Raw genomic sequence first — 15,310 nt, 5'->3', positions numbered from 1 at the left:
TCTAACCACCACATTCGGCCCACAGGGCGGCCCTCGCCCCTGTAGTTTGCGTGGGCAGCACACGAACCGAGGGCTCGATTTACGTCATCGAAAATGGCGCAGTTGGTATTGGGCTCTGGGTATCGGTTTCGTACACTGTCGCGCGACCGGGGAGGGGTGGTGGGTGGGGAGTAGTGAGTGGAAACTATTTTTCCAGGAGAAAAGTCAAGGCGTGAGGAACGGTTACACATATTCAAACTTTGGCTCAATGCGGTATTAGCTTCGCTCGGCTATACCACGGTGGTTTGTGGCATTGTTCGTGTCTGTAAGCGCCATTGGTATGCATAGACGCGACACACTCAACAGCAGATGCCGGTGAAGATTGTTTACATCGTTCTGGGAGTGGAAACTTTTCCTTCGCTAGAATTTGTTGTTTTTATCCTCCCCCGGAAGATTGAGACCAGGTGACAGATTTTCGCTCCCGTATCGTGTACAGGCATCACATGACATGGAAACATGGAACGGTTGGGCTTTTTGTGGAATTTTCAAGCGTAAATACTAGATTGATATTTTTTAGTAGCTTTTTGGTTTTTTTTTCTTGAATGAAATTTTACTGATTTTATCCCAGAAGAACATTGTTTGCTTTATAATCCTGTGAAATAATTACCCTATTTTAATCGCAGAAAAACGGCCCTTCCAGGTATGTAATGTACTCGCAGTGCGAGTAATTCTTCTCCTTTTTGTTTTCGGATGCCGCGAATACTAACTTTGAACTATCGAGTTTTTATTTCAATGACGTTAAAATACTATTATACTTAAAATAATTCCCAACGGTCCATTAATGCCATCTCCTAGCCCGCCGACCTTATTCTTCGGCACGCATGCATGGTCGGCACGGTCCCGAATCCTGTCCATATATGGTCAGAAATTTACATTCAATCCCCTATCTGCGATTGGTCCTACGATCGATCCTTTTGCCTCCACGCACTGTTTTTCCTTCCTAAGAGAGGATCGTTACACAAACTATTGCGCCCTCTGGTGGCTGCTAGCTGCGATCTCTCTCTCTCTCTCTCTCTCTCTCTCTCTTGTGGGCCCTACCTCCTCATACAGGACTGTCGCACCCGTCTACTTATTGCCGACACAAGGTATATCTTTAAATCATTACTTGAATATGAACTTACTATTCAAAAATCAAATCAAAATATCTTTTATGGACCAATCCACTTTAGCATCTCTCTCTCTCTCTCTTTCTCTCTCTCTCTCTCTCTTGTGGGCCCTACTCCTCATACAGGACTGTCGAGCCCGTCTACTTATTGCCGACACAAGGTATGTCTTTAAATCATTACTTGATTATGAACTTACTATTCAAAAATCAAATCAAAATATCTTTTATGGACCAATCCACATTAGCAATATTCATATTAAATATTAAATAGGATTGAAATTTTAATGAAAATGTTTTAAAGTGCAGTTCGGAATAAGAAACTGCATTACTCTTCGTCTTGTAATTTATTCTTTGTGAGACAGCAACCTTTTCTGGTCGAAAACTGTGTCGATAGAATTTTTTAATTTCAAAACATAATTCACAAATATTTAATTTCATCCCAATTGATTTGTTCACTATTTATCGTATCAATAATAGTCAAAGAAGTTCGGGGCGGCTCGGTGGTGCATGTGATAAACGGCGCCAGTCCACACGGCCGGACCGGGTTCATATCCCATCCGGACCGTCCCCCCGTAGCAAGGACTGACTATCCGGCTACGTGGTAAAATAAGTCTAGTAAGCCAGAAATGGCCGGCGTGACCTGTAAGGTCGTTAAGCCAAGGAGAAGAATAGTCAAAGAAAACCAGAAATGTGAGGTGAGAAACATCTCTCTTGAGGTTGTGTAGTGCCACATAAGAAGAAGCGGAATTCTAACACTGTATGACACATATAAATTCTCAGAAGATAGGCGATAACACCCGATTGAACTCATAATAAATAATTTATTGGCACAATAAATTAACGACTATTTACACATGAAAAATAGACACGATCATCACAAGCATTCCCGCGGAAGGTAGAAATGTTTCCCCTAGAATGCACAGAAACTAAGCAATTGTTACAGGTGGCAAGTTGAGCATTTATCGACCATCGTTGGCATTGCAATCCGGTACACGTTGATCATTGAACTGATCACGGGTCGTTGCGTCACAATGGATCACATTGCGCGCACGGTTTAGCGCCGTCGCACAAATCCGGCATTCTTGAAGATCTTCACGATACGATCGCGCGGGATTTTGTCTGCTTCACGCTCAAAGACGGGCATCTCCTTGTCGCCGAACCACGACTGCTTGGCAAGTGCATCGGCAATGTGGGGGTTTTTGTAGAAGTTGTTGCGGAACTGATCCGGATACTGGGCTTCGTGCAGTGCATTTTCCACCACTGCCGGATGGGCCAGAGAAGCCTGTTCAGCAGAAGAAAATACAGTATGTAATGGTGTACAGAAAGAGAGAGAGAGAGAGAGTGGGGAAAAAACAAATAAGCCAAGAAAAAAGCCCTTATTGATATGCATGCTCCCGGTTGGTATGCTTTGCAGATGATGTAACCGGGCTAACCGGCGTGTACTTACCTCGCGAGCCGGTTGGTGAAGCGCGAGCGGGATCGGTTGGTTCAGGAAGACTTGGGCCGAGGCACACGCAAAGACGGCAGTCAGGGCGATGATGATGCGGTTCATGTTGAAAATTAGCTATTGAACGAGATGTGGTAGGAAGAGAGGGAGGGAGAAAAAAAAGCGAGAAGGGAGAGAGAGAGAGAGAGAGACGTTAACGAAAGAACATTAAACGAAACGCACCAAAAACCGGTGCTACCAAGACCGGCTGAGATTAGTTTCACTTTCGTCGAAATTTATTGACCATCTCCCAGTGCGTGCGGGGTCGAACTTATCGTGATCCGTCTCGAAACAGGCCGTGACGTAATATCCCACCCCACATATCTACGCGACTGCAACCTGCAATGTATCGGGATTTGAAAACGCAACTGCATGCCAGCCAGCCGTGGCCAGCCAGTGCTAGCAGAAGTCCAGGTGTAGAAATTGCAGTTTGTAGAAAAACTTTGCTTTATGTAACATACACACACTCAGCGAGCATTTAACCTTAGTTAGACAGTGTGCGCACGACGATGCAACGAACGATGTTGCGCAATCCAACAACAAAAAAACCCAACCCCAATCACTTGTTGTCAACGTTTACAAACAAGCTGGAATTATCGTAGTGACCAAAAGGAGTATTTCATTGCTATCGTAGCAAGTTATGTATGACAAACTCCCAAACCTTCTAGATGCACTGGTTGAACGCATTCTTGGTAGATCACCTTCCGCGGGGGCCGTACTGTGTGCCCTTTCCAATGGCGAATTGTAATTACATCTGTGGTCAAGGCCGCCCGTGCAAGGTGGATGGAATTCCAAACACTTCACATCACTGATCCACTTCTGTTACTTTCGCGTAAAGAGTCACCTTTAACAATGGTGAGAATATTACAACCTTACGATAAAGTGCATCGTACCGTAGCGCCCATAGCGCCCACCAAACGGAACTTTCAATTTCGTCATGTTCTGACACCTTTAATAAGTTCTTCGCAGCCACACAACAACAACAAAAAAAACGTACACACAGCACCACCAATCGCACGCAATGAATAGTGAATTGATAATCACTTAAGAAACAAAAAAAAAAACAAAACCATTCGCATCCCGGTTCGTCGCTTGACGCATCGTTGAAATCGTTCGTTCTGTTTCACCGATCATGTGCGGCATTGGTGTAATCATTGTCCGGTTTTTTTTGTTTTGGTGGTTTTTTCTTTTGCACACTAAATCTCATCCACAACTGACACTTTACTTACCTTGTGTTGTTTTGCTCTTAGCACAAAAGACAAACGCGCTGTCAACGTTCGGATGAATGTAACTGGAAGCTCACACTAAACTGTCGACTAGAAACGGGTCGGGTTCTTATATATGTATAGCTGAACCCACCGGGTAAACAGTGGACCGTTGCGGTGGCAAGTGGTCCTTCCTCTAGCCGTTGCTTGTGATCGGTACTATCTCGCTATCGTAACGAAGTGGCATGCGCGCAGCTAAAAGGAGAGAAGGCTATCGCACGAACATTGGCTGTAGGCGGGAGCAAGCGCAGCGAGTCGATAGTGTTTGTAGGACCGATAGGAGGGCCCTCGATATGGTGGCGATGGTAGTTGTTTTTTGTGTGTGTACCGCATTCGCTAACGATCGTCACTCCTGCGATCCTCCGTGTGGAAGGGATATAGAGCGCCATGCTAGCACGTGACTCTCGTGATCCCGATCAACAGCCACCGATGGACGCGAGAGACGAAGGCTAAGGTGCGCCGGATCGTGTGGGGTAGGTTTCGGTCATGTTCGCAACTGCGGCGCGTAAACTTCCTTTTCCAGTCAAGGAACAATCGATAAAAATTTGTCTGCTACGATCATGCTCCAGGTCGTGGAAAGGGTCACCTATCCGGGGAGTTGAAGTTTTTTTTTTTTTTCGTTAAACAATCTGACCCGATGTCGGGTGGGCCGTCGAAGTGAGTGAGTTCCCACTTCTAATAGTTTAATCGTTTGTGTTCCGGAAGCGTTTGTGAAGCCACAGGTTGTTTACCGACAGCGGCACAATTTGAAGATCAAGGTTACGGTTAGCTTTGCAAGAAAGTTTAATCGAACGGAACGTTGTCGATCGTCGACACTGTTTCGTGCAAGCCCGTGCTGCTGTGAAGTTTAACTCGCGATCGACGCGATAAACGTGACTGTAATTATTATGTGGCTTTGATTGCCATGGCAGATGGATGTCACTGTGGTAGGCAAAACAGATGTTACTTTATTTGCGCATTTTGTATCGGTTGTGGGAAGTGTAGATTAGGCCATGTTTTGGGCGGTGGGGGGGGGGGGGGGTTAGGGTACTTGGGGTGATCAATTTATTGGTTTCAATTAAAGCGCAGCAGAGTCACACGGTTGGGAGTTTGCGTCATTTATCACGGCAAGGATGCAAGCAATAAGTACATGGTAACGAGCAAATATCTATTCAACATTGAAGAGGAGTGTTAGGCAATATTTATCGTTTCTATGCAGAGCACGTTTAACATTTTTGAAAATTCACGCACGAAATGTTTTATTGGAACATAAAAACAGCGTGAAGGATGTCTAGAAAAATAAAAAAATCAGATAATTTAAAATATAATTTGTGAAACAAATATTTCAACAACACAATTTAAAGTTCAGAACAATTAGAACTAAATCATAATTCTAAGAAAAAGCAAATCCAATGAGATCATCAATATTTCATGTTATGATATATAAATTTGTATGCTTTTTAAAGAAATTTATTTCCCCAAAAATTACCCTGAAATTATATTAGGAAGCATTTATTAAGCTCCATGCATGACGATACGAAACTACCCCAAACTGAAGGTGGGAAATAAATTGAGATCAATGACCTAAACTGCGAATTGAATTGTGAACCGAAAACAAGAGCAGACAAGCCAACTAACCAATACCAATAGCCAACCGCAACCGATCAATAGCCATCATCCAAGGGCAGCTTCTTTGCACAACGGCCAACCAACGTGCTTTAGCCGTGCGTCCGAAGAACAGTATTTATGGCTGTACCGTACGGTTACCGGCTTCAGTTCCGCTCTCTTAACCAGACTGTCACCCTTTTGCAGGGCTTCGGAAGCCTTCGGGCAATTCCGTCGCATCAAAAAACCAGGGTCGGTCGACCAACTTGCCCGCGCTCAGCTCAGCATCCACGAGCACCAAGAGAATTGAAAGTGAACCCCCTTAATCATGCTGCGATTTCCTCCCTACGTCAAACCAGTGCCGGTCACCAATACCTCTCGGCCGTAGTACACGTGCAACCTAAAGATCATTACCGAGGTCAGACGGAATTGTGTTGAGTTCAGGTCGCAGTCATTCGTGAACGATCTCGAGATCGTGTACGAGCGCGTTCGCGTTCGGTTGCAAAACCCCCTCACGAAAACGGTGACCGATCGTGGGGTTGGAATATTATATTTTTCTCCCCTGCCTCACAATACTCTTATCAAGTGAAGCAAACTGGTAGCAGGTTACTTCCTAGTCGGTTCCTTTCACTTTTTTGTTTTGGATTGCTTCTGAGGTTTTACATGTCAATTACCCCTCGGTGCTTAAATTGGGGAGGGGACTTAACGAAATGAAGGAAATCCACACGAAGTGCCGTACGGTTTTGCACGAAATTTACCGTTAAAATCATTATTACTCACTTCGTCACGTGCGTTAAAGTGCGTGAGCGTTGACATGTCACCTTCTGCTGGGAGAAGAATAATTTGAATATTATTTTATTTCGAACATTCTGATATTTGGATCATTTTATGAGTGTTTTATAAGTGTTTAATTTCTGATTCTGATACAAATTCATAAATCTGGCATCTTATCATTTAAATCATATAAAAACAGTTTAAAATGTTTATTTTTTCCCTTTTGCAATGAAGTTTGTGGTAAACAAGCATAATCTGATTTGATTACTGTCTCGATAAGTAGTTGTTTACTATCGCAATCCGTATTTGAAGCAAAACATATCATATCTCTATTAGGAAATGTGATAGCCTCGTTCTAGTTTAATCAATGTTGCAACCTTGTATAGCTTTATATGATGTGTGTTTTCGTTACTATTCAACTAATTGCATGTAAATATGTAGAATGAAATGGTTCAAAACAGTCTAATTTGTTTACACATCGGTAACGAGATTCATTACTACTTCACTATGATTTGGGGCGTTATAGTGCATTAGTCGTGGAATGTGTTATTCTATAATTATGAACCCACATCATAATTAAAATATGTTGATGTTTGTTTTTTTATTCATAACGAACGGCCTGGAAATATGTTGATGTTATCATGAAACAAATTTACAACATTTGAATGTTTAGCTTGAATTGTTAAATGATTTTTTTTTATTAATTTTTAAGGTAATGATTCAGATATCTTATCTGCATTTACAACATCTTTATCTTTAAACACAAAATAAACTAATTGACCATTATGTGTGGAATTAACCGCCAAAGTTAATATCATAACTACAACTGACATATTTTTGTGCTATAAAGTATACTTAACCATTTTTCACACTCCGCAGTAACCAAACTTTATATGAAATTTTATCCATTTGCACAAAACCATACCCACCATGCAACGATTCGTCACCACAGCGGGAAGTCCAACGGACACGGTGTGCATTCGATTTTTAAAATTCATCAACAGTGATATGCACAAAAAAGAAACACCGTTCCATGTTGTAATCTAGGACAATTCGAAATTCGTTTGTACTTTTGTATTTAATAATTATTAACTAAGAAGTACGATTTAGTGTATAAATGTAGAACGGATACAAACGTCACGTTGATAAAATGTATTTGCAACAATTTTAAGCACATTACCAAAGCTGTTTAGTTATTTTTTTTTATTCATATAGAACGGCCTGGCAGTACTGATTATTCAGTTTTATTATTACCTAAAAATATATATTTTAAAAATAAATTCTATACCTACATTTCAACATATAATCAAAAATGATTGTTTGAATTAAGCCTGCTATAACTTGTTGCCCCGGAGCAGAGGCTGCCCGGGCGTCCCCTAACTATGTATGGTTTGAAATAATTTGCCTAAGAAACAAATTTCCTAAATTTTTGCCTAAGACAATTGCCTAATCATCATGAATTATAAATAAAAATAAATAAACAATTGCCTAATAAAATTGCCAAAGAAACAAATTTTCTAAATTAAGGCGGTGATGTATATGATAAACGGCGCCGGTCCACACGACAGGACCGGGGATCAAATCCCATTCGGACCCGTAGCAAGGCCTGACTATCCGGCTACGTGGTAAAATAAATCTGGATACGGCATGGCTGTCCTTAAAAAGCAAAGAAAATCCTAAATTGTACTAAACAAATGCATAATAAATGAGCAGATATGTATATTATTAAAGATATTTGAGTCAAGTGCTAAGTAAAGCCTTATCTGTTTTGTATTGGATTATTCTGGAATTTTTAATTTAATTCATAAGGTTTGACCCAAGAACCTTTTGGTGCTTGAAATGTGACAAAATGGTGCATATTTGCTGTTTTATGTTCACCAGAATCCGGGATAATCCACAACAAAATCTTGTATTATCAAACCAATAAGAAAGAGTATCGCTCGAACTGAAGGTCAATGTCAGGAAGTTTTTGATGTCACATCTGGCATTCATAACGCCGAGAGCTTTCACTTTCGGGTGGCACTGTTGGGCAGGGAAAACCTGTTGGACCCACATTAACTAGAGCAAGAAGCGCCAACACAAAACCGGAAGAGGAATCGCGTTTCTACGGACGTCCTTGGGCGTCCTTTCACTTCACACGGCACGGAAGATCTGTGCTGCTCGTGCATCTTCAATGCAGGTTGCATGCGTACTCTCTTCTGTACTCTCAAGAACCCATTCAAATACACGACACCGCTCAGTTCCGCTAAGGTTTTACCTCATGGAACTGCCCCAAAACGACCTTCGGATGAAGAATCCCGAAAGGTTACTTGCTCTTCAAGCTTAGAGTCATCCACAACCCAGTGTGTTTTCCCAGTGTGGGTTGTCTGGGTGACTTTGGACCGACACTGGGGGGCAGAGACGTTTGGTCGCGTTTGCTCGGTGGGAAGAGAGGAGACATTTTATATGGAGCACTACAGAGTCAGCAGAAACGCCAAGCGATCGCTTTTATCGATTATCGAGGCAGTGTGGCGTGGCATGTGTATGCCCTGATCCCATCCTTATACATTGCCAAAATGGGACGGGTGAACTTTAAATCCAATGCGCATCCTTGAATTGTGGAACAAACCTAGCCCCGGCGCACGTTACTTGTGGGTTGTAAAGTTCACAGGATTACATGGACTGCTTAAAATGTAAGTTCCGGCGTATGGGGCGAATGTTTTTGGAATATGAAAGTTAGTAGTGAGAATTGATAATTTTAAAGAATAGTCAAATTATACTTATTGGAGAGCAGTTGGCATAACTGCAAAATCCCCCCCGTGTTGCCATTTATGATGTGCACCATCCCGCTCTTTGAGGCGTTGTACATGGTGTAATGAGCACTTGCAACGGTGTTGAAGCATTGCAGACGCGCGTCTCTGGAAGGGCCACGCGCTCCGAAAAGGTCTAGGACGCTGAATCCGCTTCCAGCTTGATTTTGTTATGTTTTCGCTCTGGTTTATTTAATTTTTTTTTGTACCCTTCATCCCGTGCATAGTATCCCAGGAGTGGATCGCATTTAACGATCTAGTTTAACAATCGGTCACATCTTGCCCGCCAAACTGGTCCGTCTTGACATTTCGTCTGCATCTTCGGAAGTATTCATTTGACCTGATTCTTTCGCATTCGTTTCGATCGTTCCATTTGAAGCGTGAAATTGTTCGCGATGTAATGCGTAGAATGTTCTGGAGCAAATATTTGTAACGAATTGAGTTTTGTTAACGAAACTTTTTAATAAAGTGCAAATGTAAAGTAACAAAAAGTGCGCTAGGATTTTACCAAGAAGTTTTTAATAAAAATTCTAGACTCAACAGGGTGTGGCTTAAAAGTTTATCTAAATTTTGCACCAGAAAGACAGTAATATAATCTGTAAAATATTTCATTCATTTAATTGTGTTTTATTTTTTATTTAAACAAAGTAATTTTTTATCTCTTGAGTGTAGTTTTTTTATTAATTCCAATAAAAATTGTGATATCTTGCGCGTCGCTTTTATAAAACATATAACATTAAAAATGTTATCGAAACATTTTTTTCGAAGCCAGATCATTTAGTACAAATTCAACACACAGCTCCGGCCTGGGTTCTACTCTCGATTAGATAAGGAACATTTTTTTATGGGACGAAATTGTGTGAAGCCATTTTGGAACATTCAAATATTGAAAAAGCAAGACACGTGCATATTTTTTTACATTTTTAATAAAAATAAATATTTATTTAAAACATACTGAACAATTATAACAAAAACGGCATATAGCAAAGCAAAGGGCCGTCCGTTTCGTTACGTGCATTAAATGGTATTGCCTCTCGTGATGAACGGATTAAACGAATTTCCCTAAACTTACTGATCTCGATCATTGGCAAACGCTGGTGGTTTAGCGTTAACGTACATCGGTGGCTGCTGTGGCTGACGATCAACACCTTCTGGCCCGGCAACGTCGCTTACATCCCGCTTGTGCTCATGATCATACAGTGGCGGCCCAATAGTGGTCGCGTACGATTGTTCCCTCACCTCAACCTCCTGTTCCGTTTCGACTGGACGTGATACGACGATACGCCGGATGTTGACGGTGCGTGACGTTTCCTTTGCATCACGCGGTGCTGGGGTAGCCGAGAGCACACGGCTACGTACGTACGCATCGATCAGCGTACCGGATGTGTCGGTTTTCGGTCCAAAACCAACCTCCGCGATTGAGTCGCGTTCGGAGAGAAGCTTAATGAATTGTTCCTGATTCGCGTGGATCTGTTCCTGAGTCAATCCCTGTCCGACAACGACTGATTGTGAGGTAATCCCAGAGGTGGCGGCACTGTGTGACGTATATTCCCTATGTTCGGATGTGGTCAGAGAGGAAGAAGCATCCGTTTCGCTGAACCGTGCCGCTACGGTTCTTGGCGTGGTAGAGGCAATAATCGTTACGCTGGAGCGCTGAGGTGTGTTGCTAGCCGTTGAGCTGGAGGAACCGATCGTCTGGCGGATGGTGGTAGGGTTTGGTGCGATAGTTGTCGTGGGGAACGATCCACGGAAGGTTGTTCCAAAATCAAATCCACCAGACGTGGTCGAGGGATCGAACGCAACGATGTCACTGGCTGGAGTAGCACGGGAGGCGTAGCTTACCTCGATCGAAGAAGTACCTCCGAGTCGGGTCTCCGTCTGTTCGGCTCCTCGGTACTTGTCGTGATGATAGACGAGTGGAGTGCTGGAAGTCGTTGTGGCTGCCGTCACCGTAACATCACCATAATCCGATTCCGTCGGCGTGTAGTCGGAGTAGTTGTTCACACCACTGCGTGCGTCGATCACGATCGAATCATCGTACTCGTCATCCGCAATGTCATCAGCTGGGTAAGATCCAGGAGTCACAGTGATCGGAGGTTTTGGTGTCGTAGTAGCTACCGGTGGTTGTGCCGGTGTAGTTGGTGACGGTGTATGAACAGAAGGTGGCAGATATTCCGGGGTTTTTCCACCATCACAATCTCCACCTGTGGCGGGAGTTACAGGGTAGAGTGGAGTTGACGAGCCTGCGGCGGGTGTTACAGGGTAGAGTGGAGTTGACGAGGGTATGTGAAAGACCGTGCCAGGATGTGCCGTACTCGGATGCGTTGCTACAAGCGCCGGGGAGTGTTGGTCACCGTGCGCTACATGGTGCAGCAGATGTCCAGCATTGGATGGATAGTACACGAGGGGATGGGGCGCTAAATGGGTCGCATACGGATTGACGAAGGCTGTTTGCGGATGGTAGATGGCATGTCCCTGCGTGTAGAAGGGTCTCTCGGACGGGGTGTTGGCGTGTTCCGTATCGATATACTCAGCATCTGACGCTTTGCTGGTGGAAGCAGCAGACTTTCTGGACTGGGAGGCTTCTTCAATGCGATCGTATCCACCCTTTAGTGGAGGTCGTTCCGTGTACACCGTGGTAGTCTGTGTGACGACCTGAGGTCTGGCAATGGTACGTGTTCCATAGCCTTCGTCCGTGATATGGACTTCTGGAGCCGGAGCTGGTGGACTGTAAACTGGACGCTTCTCCACGAACGTGGTGGTTGTTTTGGTCGTCTTTGACTGTGTTTCCGTTTGCGAGACTGGTTGCTCTAGCTCGACCAGCGCAGAGCCAACCGGGCGAATAATGACACGTTCCTCAATATCGTAGAACTGGTTCTGTATGGCTGGACGTCGCACCTTGAACTTACGCGAACGCACCACCGGGATTTGTTTCTCCTGGGGAGGAATGTAGGACGGACCGGTGGTCACAGTTTTGGTGTACGTTGGTGTTACCGGTACCGGAACCGGTACGTGAACGGGCACATGCACGGGAACGGGTGTCGGTACGGGCACAGCCACCGAATGATCGTGATGATGTGGAACAGGAGTCACCGGTACGGGAATGGGAGCCGATGTGTGATGATACTCGGTAGTTGATACCGAAACAGGGACCGATTGTACAGTGTGTGTCGTTGGGACATTGGAGCCACCCTGCACGCCGTACACGAAGGTTTTCGGTTCGAAGACACGCACCGACGGACTTCCGTACGTGGTGTGATACTGGACGGCCGGAGTGTAGCTTGCCTTGCCGAACACGGGCTGAGGTTGTAAGTTGTAGGTATAGTAGGTAGGTGCCGGTGCTGATGTTACCGACACTGCACCCGAACGTCCCTCAACAACGGTGGCCGGAACGAGAGCTGCCTGTGTGCCAGAAGTATATCGTACCGGACCGGCCAATAAGCCGGCGTGCTGTTGCGGGTTCACATACGTCACACTGGCCGGACTATGCAGCGGAACTGTCACGTAACCTGCGGCAGTTAGCCTCAGTAGTGCCAAACATGGCACGAGCACCTGTAAGAGCATTCTGGGAAGAAATTTGGGGCGTACAGTGTGGCAATTGTATCTGTCGAATGAAATCGAAACTGGGTACATTATGTAAATCCCTCCATTGGTCACGATTGACGCATATGAAATGTGTTTTAAAACAATAGTTGACAATAAGCATTGGATGATCAAGCTCCACGCAACCACGTGGTGTGGCACGACTCACGAACGCACGTTTCGAATTGACAATAGTTGCAATCCTCAGAATGGAATTTAAAAAAAAAAAAACCTTGGAAAGTAGAGGGGAGGGTTTTTTTATTTTCGAATTCCCAAAACGCCTCTTATTGCGAAATATCAAAAGACAGTAAAAAAAAGGAATTAAGACAACTAACAATGTGTGTCAATGTGTTTTTTTTTAAGTTCTTGAGGAAGTACAGACAAAGAATCTAAATATAAACACAGACTAAAACCAGTAATGAAAGCAAATTTTAGCTACTCGTTTGAAATTAGATTTTTTTTCTGTCATTTTATTCCCACACTCTGTGTACTATCTGGCCCAAATGCAGATGACATTTAAATTGGGCAGTCTAGGCATTCTGTTTGATCATTAGCCGATTTTTTTGGTAACGTAGCAGTGGCATTTAAGGAAGATTAACAATCTCCCAAATGGTATCAGGAACTGGTTTTTAACATGGGAAACTATAAACAAAACTTCTGGCCACGCGTTGCCGTGATATTTACCGCAAGTTGTTATTTGGTTCTAGCTGGTTTTGAAACCAGCTACAAATCGTGCTTCGTGATTAAGGACTAACACGTTATCTCTAATTTTTTAACACTTTTTATTTTAGACTCAAAAGTAGGTTGTTTGAATGTTTAGTAATAGGTAAAATTCCATAATTTAATATTACTTCCTTTAAGCATGTCGAATGTTGAACTGATTTAAAAAAATAATTTACAATAATTTTATTTTTTTTAATCTTTTGAAATAAAAAAAATCGTTAGCGAACTTTAGAAAGTTAATGATCATTTTTCACTTGTTTTGAAAATCGCACTTTTCTCGACATTATTTTTTAATCTTTTTTTAAATTTTAGATAAATTTCCATCAAAAATAACACCACATTTCTAATAAACTTTTACTTATACTGAAACTCACTTATGCACTGTTTGCTCCTTACGATCCTTAGCTGCGTTAGCTCAAACTTACATCAACTTATAACCAACAAGGCTTGCACTGCTGGACTGCCTTACAAATTGCTAGAGTCCAAATACAAATCCAACCAACCACCAGTGTGTGTGTCCTACTCCACGCGCTGTCCCGAACCGAACTGAGTGACTCGATCGAGTGATCTGCTTTTTATAGACTTCCTTCCTTTTTCCGAGCGCTTTCGCGCGGCCATCGATCCTTACCGAGGCTTCGCGCGCGGCGGCAAGGGAAGACGCTCAAAACGGTGGCTGCCCTCAGACCGGACTTGTAAGGAAGGCACAACACGGTGCAACTTGTCGCCGTGGACGAGCGATTACTGGTGACGTGTTTTGTGTATGCGTGAGGGATGATTTTTTTTTACCCACGCTTTGCTTCACCATTGTACTTGGACTTGCACTTGGACGTAACGCATCGGGTGGTCAATCGCACAAACCTGCCGCATGCCTCCTCACCTTCTAGGCGAGGATAGTGTCATAATCCACCATTCCGAAAGGAATCTCAACGGGAAGGCTTTGGTTGACTTTTCGCCACAGCTGGGACGATAGATACCATCAACCGTTTAGGGACATTTCAAGGTCGTGCACTTGGACACAGTGGTCCAGTGCACCAATTAAGTTTCTGGTTTTAAAACGTCTTGTGATTATCGCATCCATGCTTCCTGTGTCCGGATGCTGGGCGCCGCTTGACAGCTTGCAATTTAGGATTGGTTTTGTTGTTTAAGAATATTTAAACCATTATTAACCACATTTAAATTAAAATACTTATCATATGGTAAAAGAAGTTACGGCTTAAAACTGGTTTGTAAACATTTTTATATATAAACTATCTAAACATTTTTTTTTTGTTAATTTTTCATATTAATATAGATTTGTTCATTGAGTAGTTCGAAAAAATCATATTCTTCTCAAAACTATATAATTTAGTACTATTCATATTGGCCGTATGTCTAAGTACTACACAATATTACTGTTTATAGTTTTTTGTTATAAAATTATTACTAAAGGGCATATATTTATTAAACAAAATTAAATAAAAAAGACTCAGAATATATGTAAAAAACATCATTAGGTAATCGTATGGCCATCTTTCTTAACGTATTTCAAACACAATTTTTGCTAAAAATTCTATACAAAAAAACAAAAATTTAAATCCCTTCAGTACGTAATTCGGAGTGTAGCAAAACAAATTAGGTACAATGAACCAGTTTTGCAATGATGGCGATGGTAGTTGTTAATCTTTCGGTACCGCCAATAGCTAGATCAAGAATCAAGGCATAACCTCGACATTTATGCATCATGCTGGAATGTAAGTTTCAAGGAAGTATGTTTCTTCTGCTTGCATAAGGTATTAAAAAATTTATGATAACGGTGTTTTTGTTACGCGTAATCTGTTAATTGGCATGAAAAATGAAATGCCTAGCACACGTTACATACATTTTGTATAATAGCTATAATTGATGCTTATTATGCTTAGTTATTAAAAAATGTTATCCTAATACTAAAACATGTATTGTAATTGTAAACTCATGACCTTCAATT

At 42.6% G+C, this 15,310-nt stretch overlaps 3 protein-coding genes across 3 annotated transcripts in view; 1 reads left to right on the top strand and 2 right to left on the bottom strand.

Annotated features, from left to right (window-relative positions):
• The window catches only part of LOC125761834 (tyrosine-protein phosphatase 10D), a 117,238-nt gene that overhangs the window by 28,846 nt on the left and 73,082 nt on the right, over positions 1-15,310 (top strand). The window lies entirely within an intron of this gene.
• Positions 1,946-3,981, bottom strand: LOC125761851 (uncharacterized). Its single transcript, XM_049423391.1, has 3 exons — positions 3,860-3,981; positions 2,592-2,708; positions 1,946-2,426 (listed from the first exon to the last, which is right to left on the bottom strand). Exons 2-3 carry the CDS (start codon positions 2,694-2,696, stop codon positions 2,199-2,201), a joined length of 333 nt encoding a protein of 110 aa, XP_049279348.1. The 5' UTR covers positions 2,697-2,708; positions 3,860-3,981; the 3' UTR covers positions 1,946-2,198.
• On the bottom strand, positions 9,608-13,744 carry LOC125761839 (mucin-5AC-like). The gene is made up of 2 exons (XM_049423374.1): positions 13,722-13,744; positions 9,608-12,607 (listed from the first exon to the last, which is right to left on the bottom strand). The coding sequence occupies exon 2, from the start codon at positions 12,604-12,606 to the stop codon at positions 10,111-10,113; it is 2,496 nt and encodes an 831-aa protein (XP_049279331.1). The 5' UTR covers position 12,607; positions 13,722-13,744; the 3' UTR covers positions 9,608-10,110.

Source organism: Anopheles funestus, chromosome 2RL, assembly GCF_943734845.2.
Source record: "Anopheles funestus chromosome 2RL, idAnoFuneDA-416_04, whole genome shotgun sequence".
In the NCBI taxonomy this organism is placed as follows: Eukaryota; Metazoa; Arthropoda; class Insecta; order Diptera; family Culicidae; genus Anopheles; species Anopheles funestus.
The sequence above is the reverse complement of the archived record's forward strand: the minus strand, read 5'-3'. Positions and strand labels throughout refer to the sequence as shown.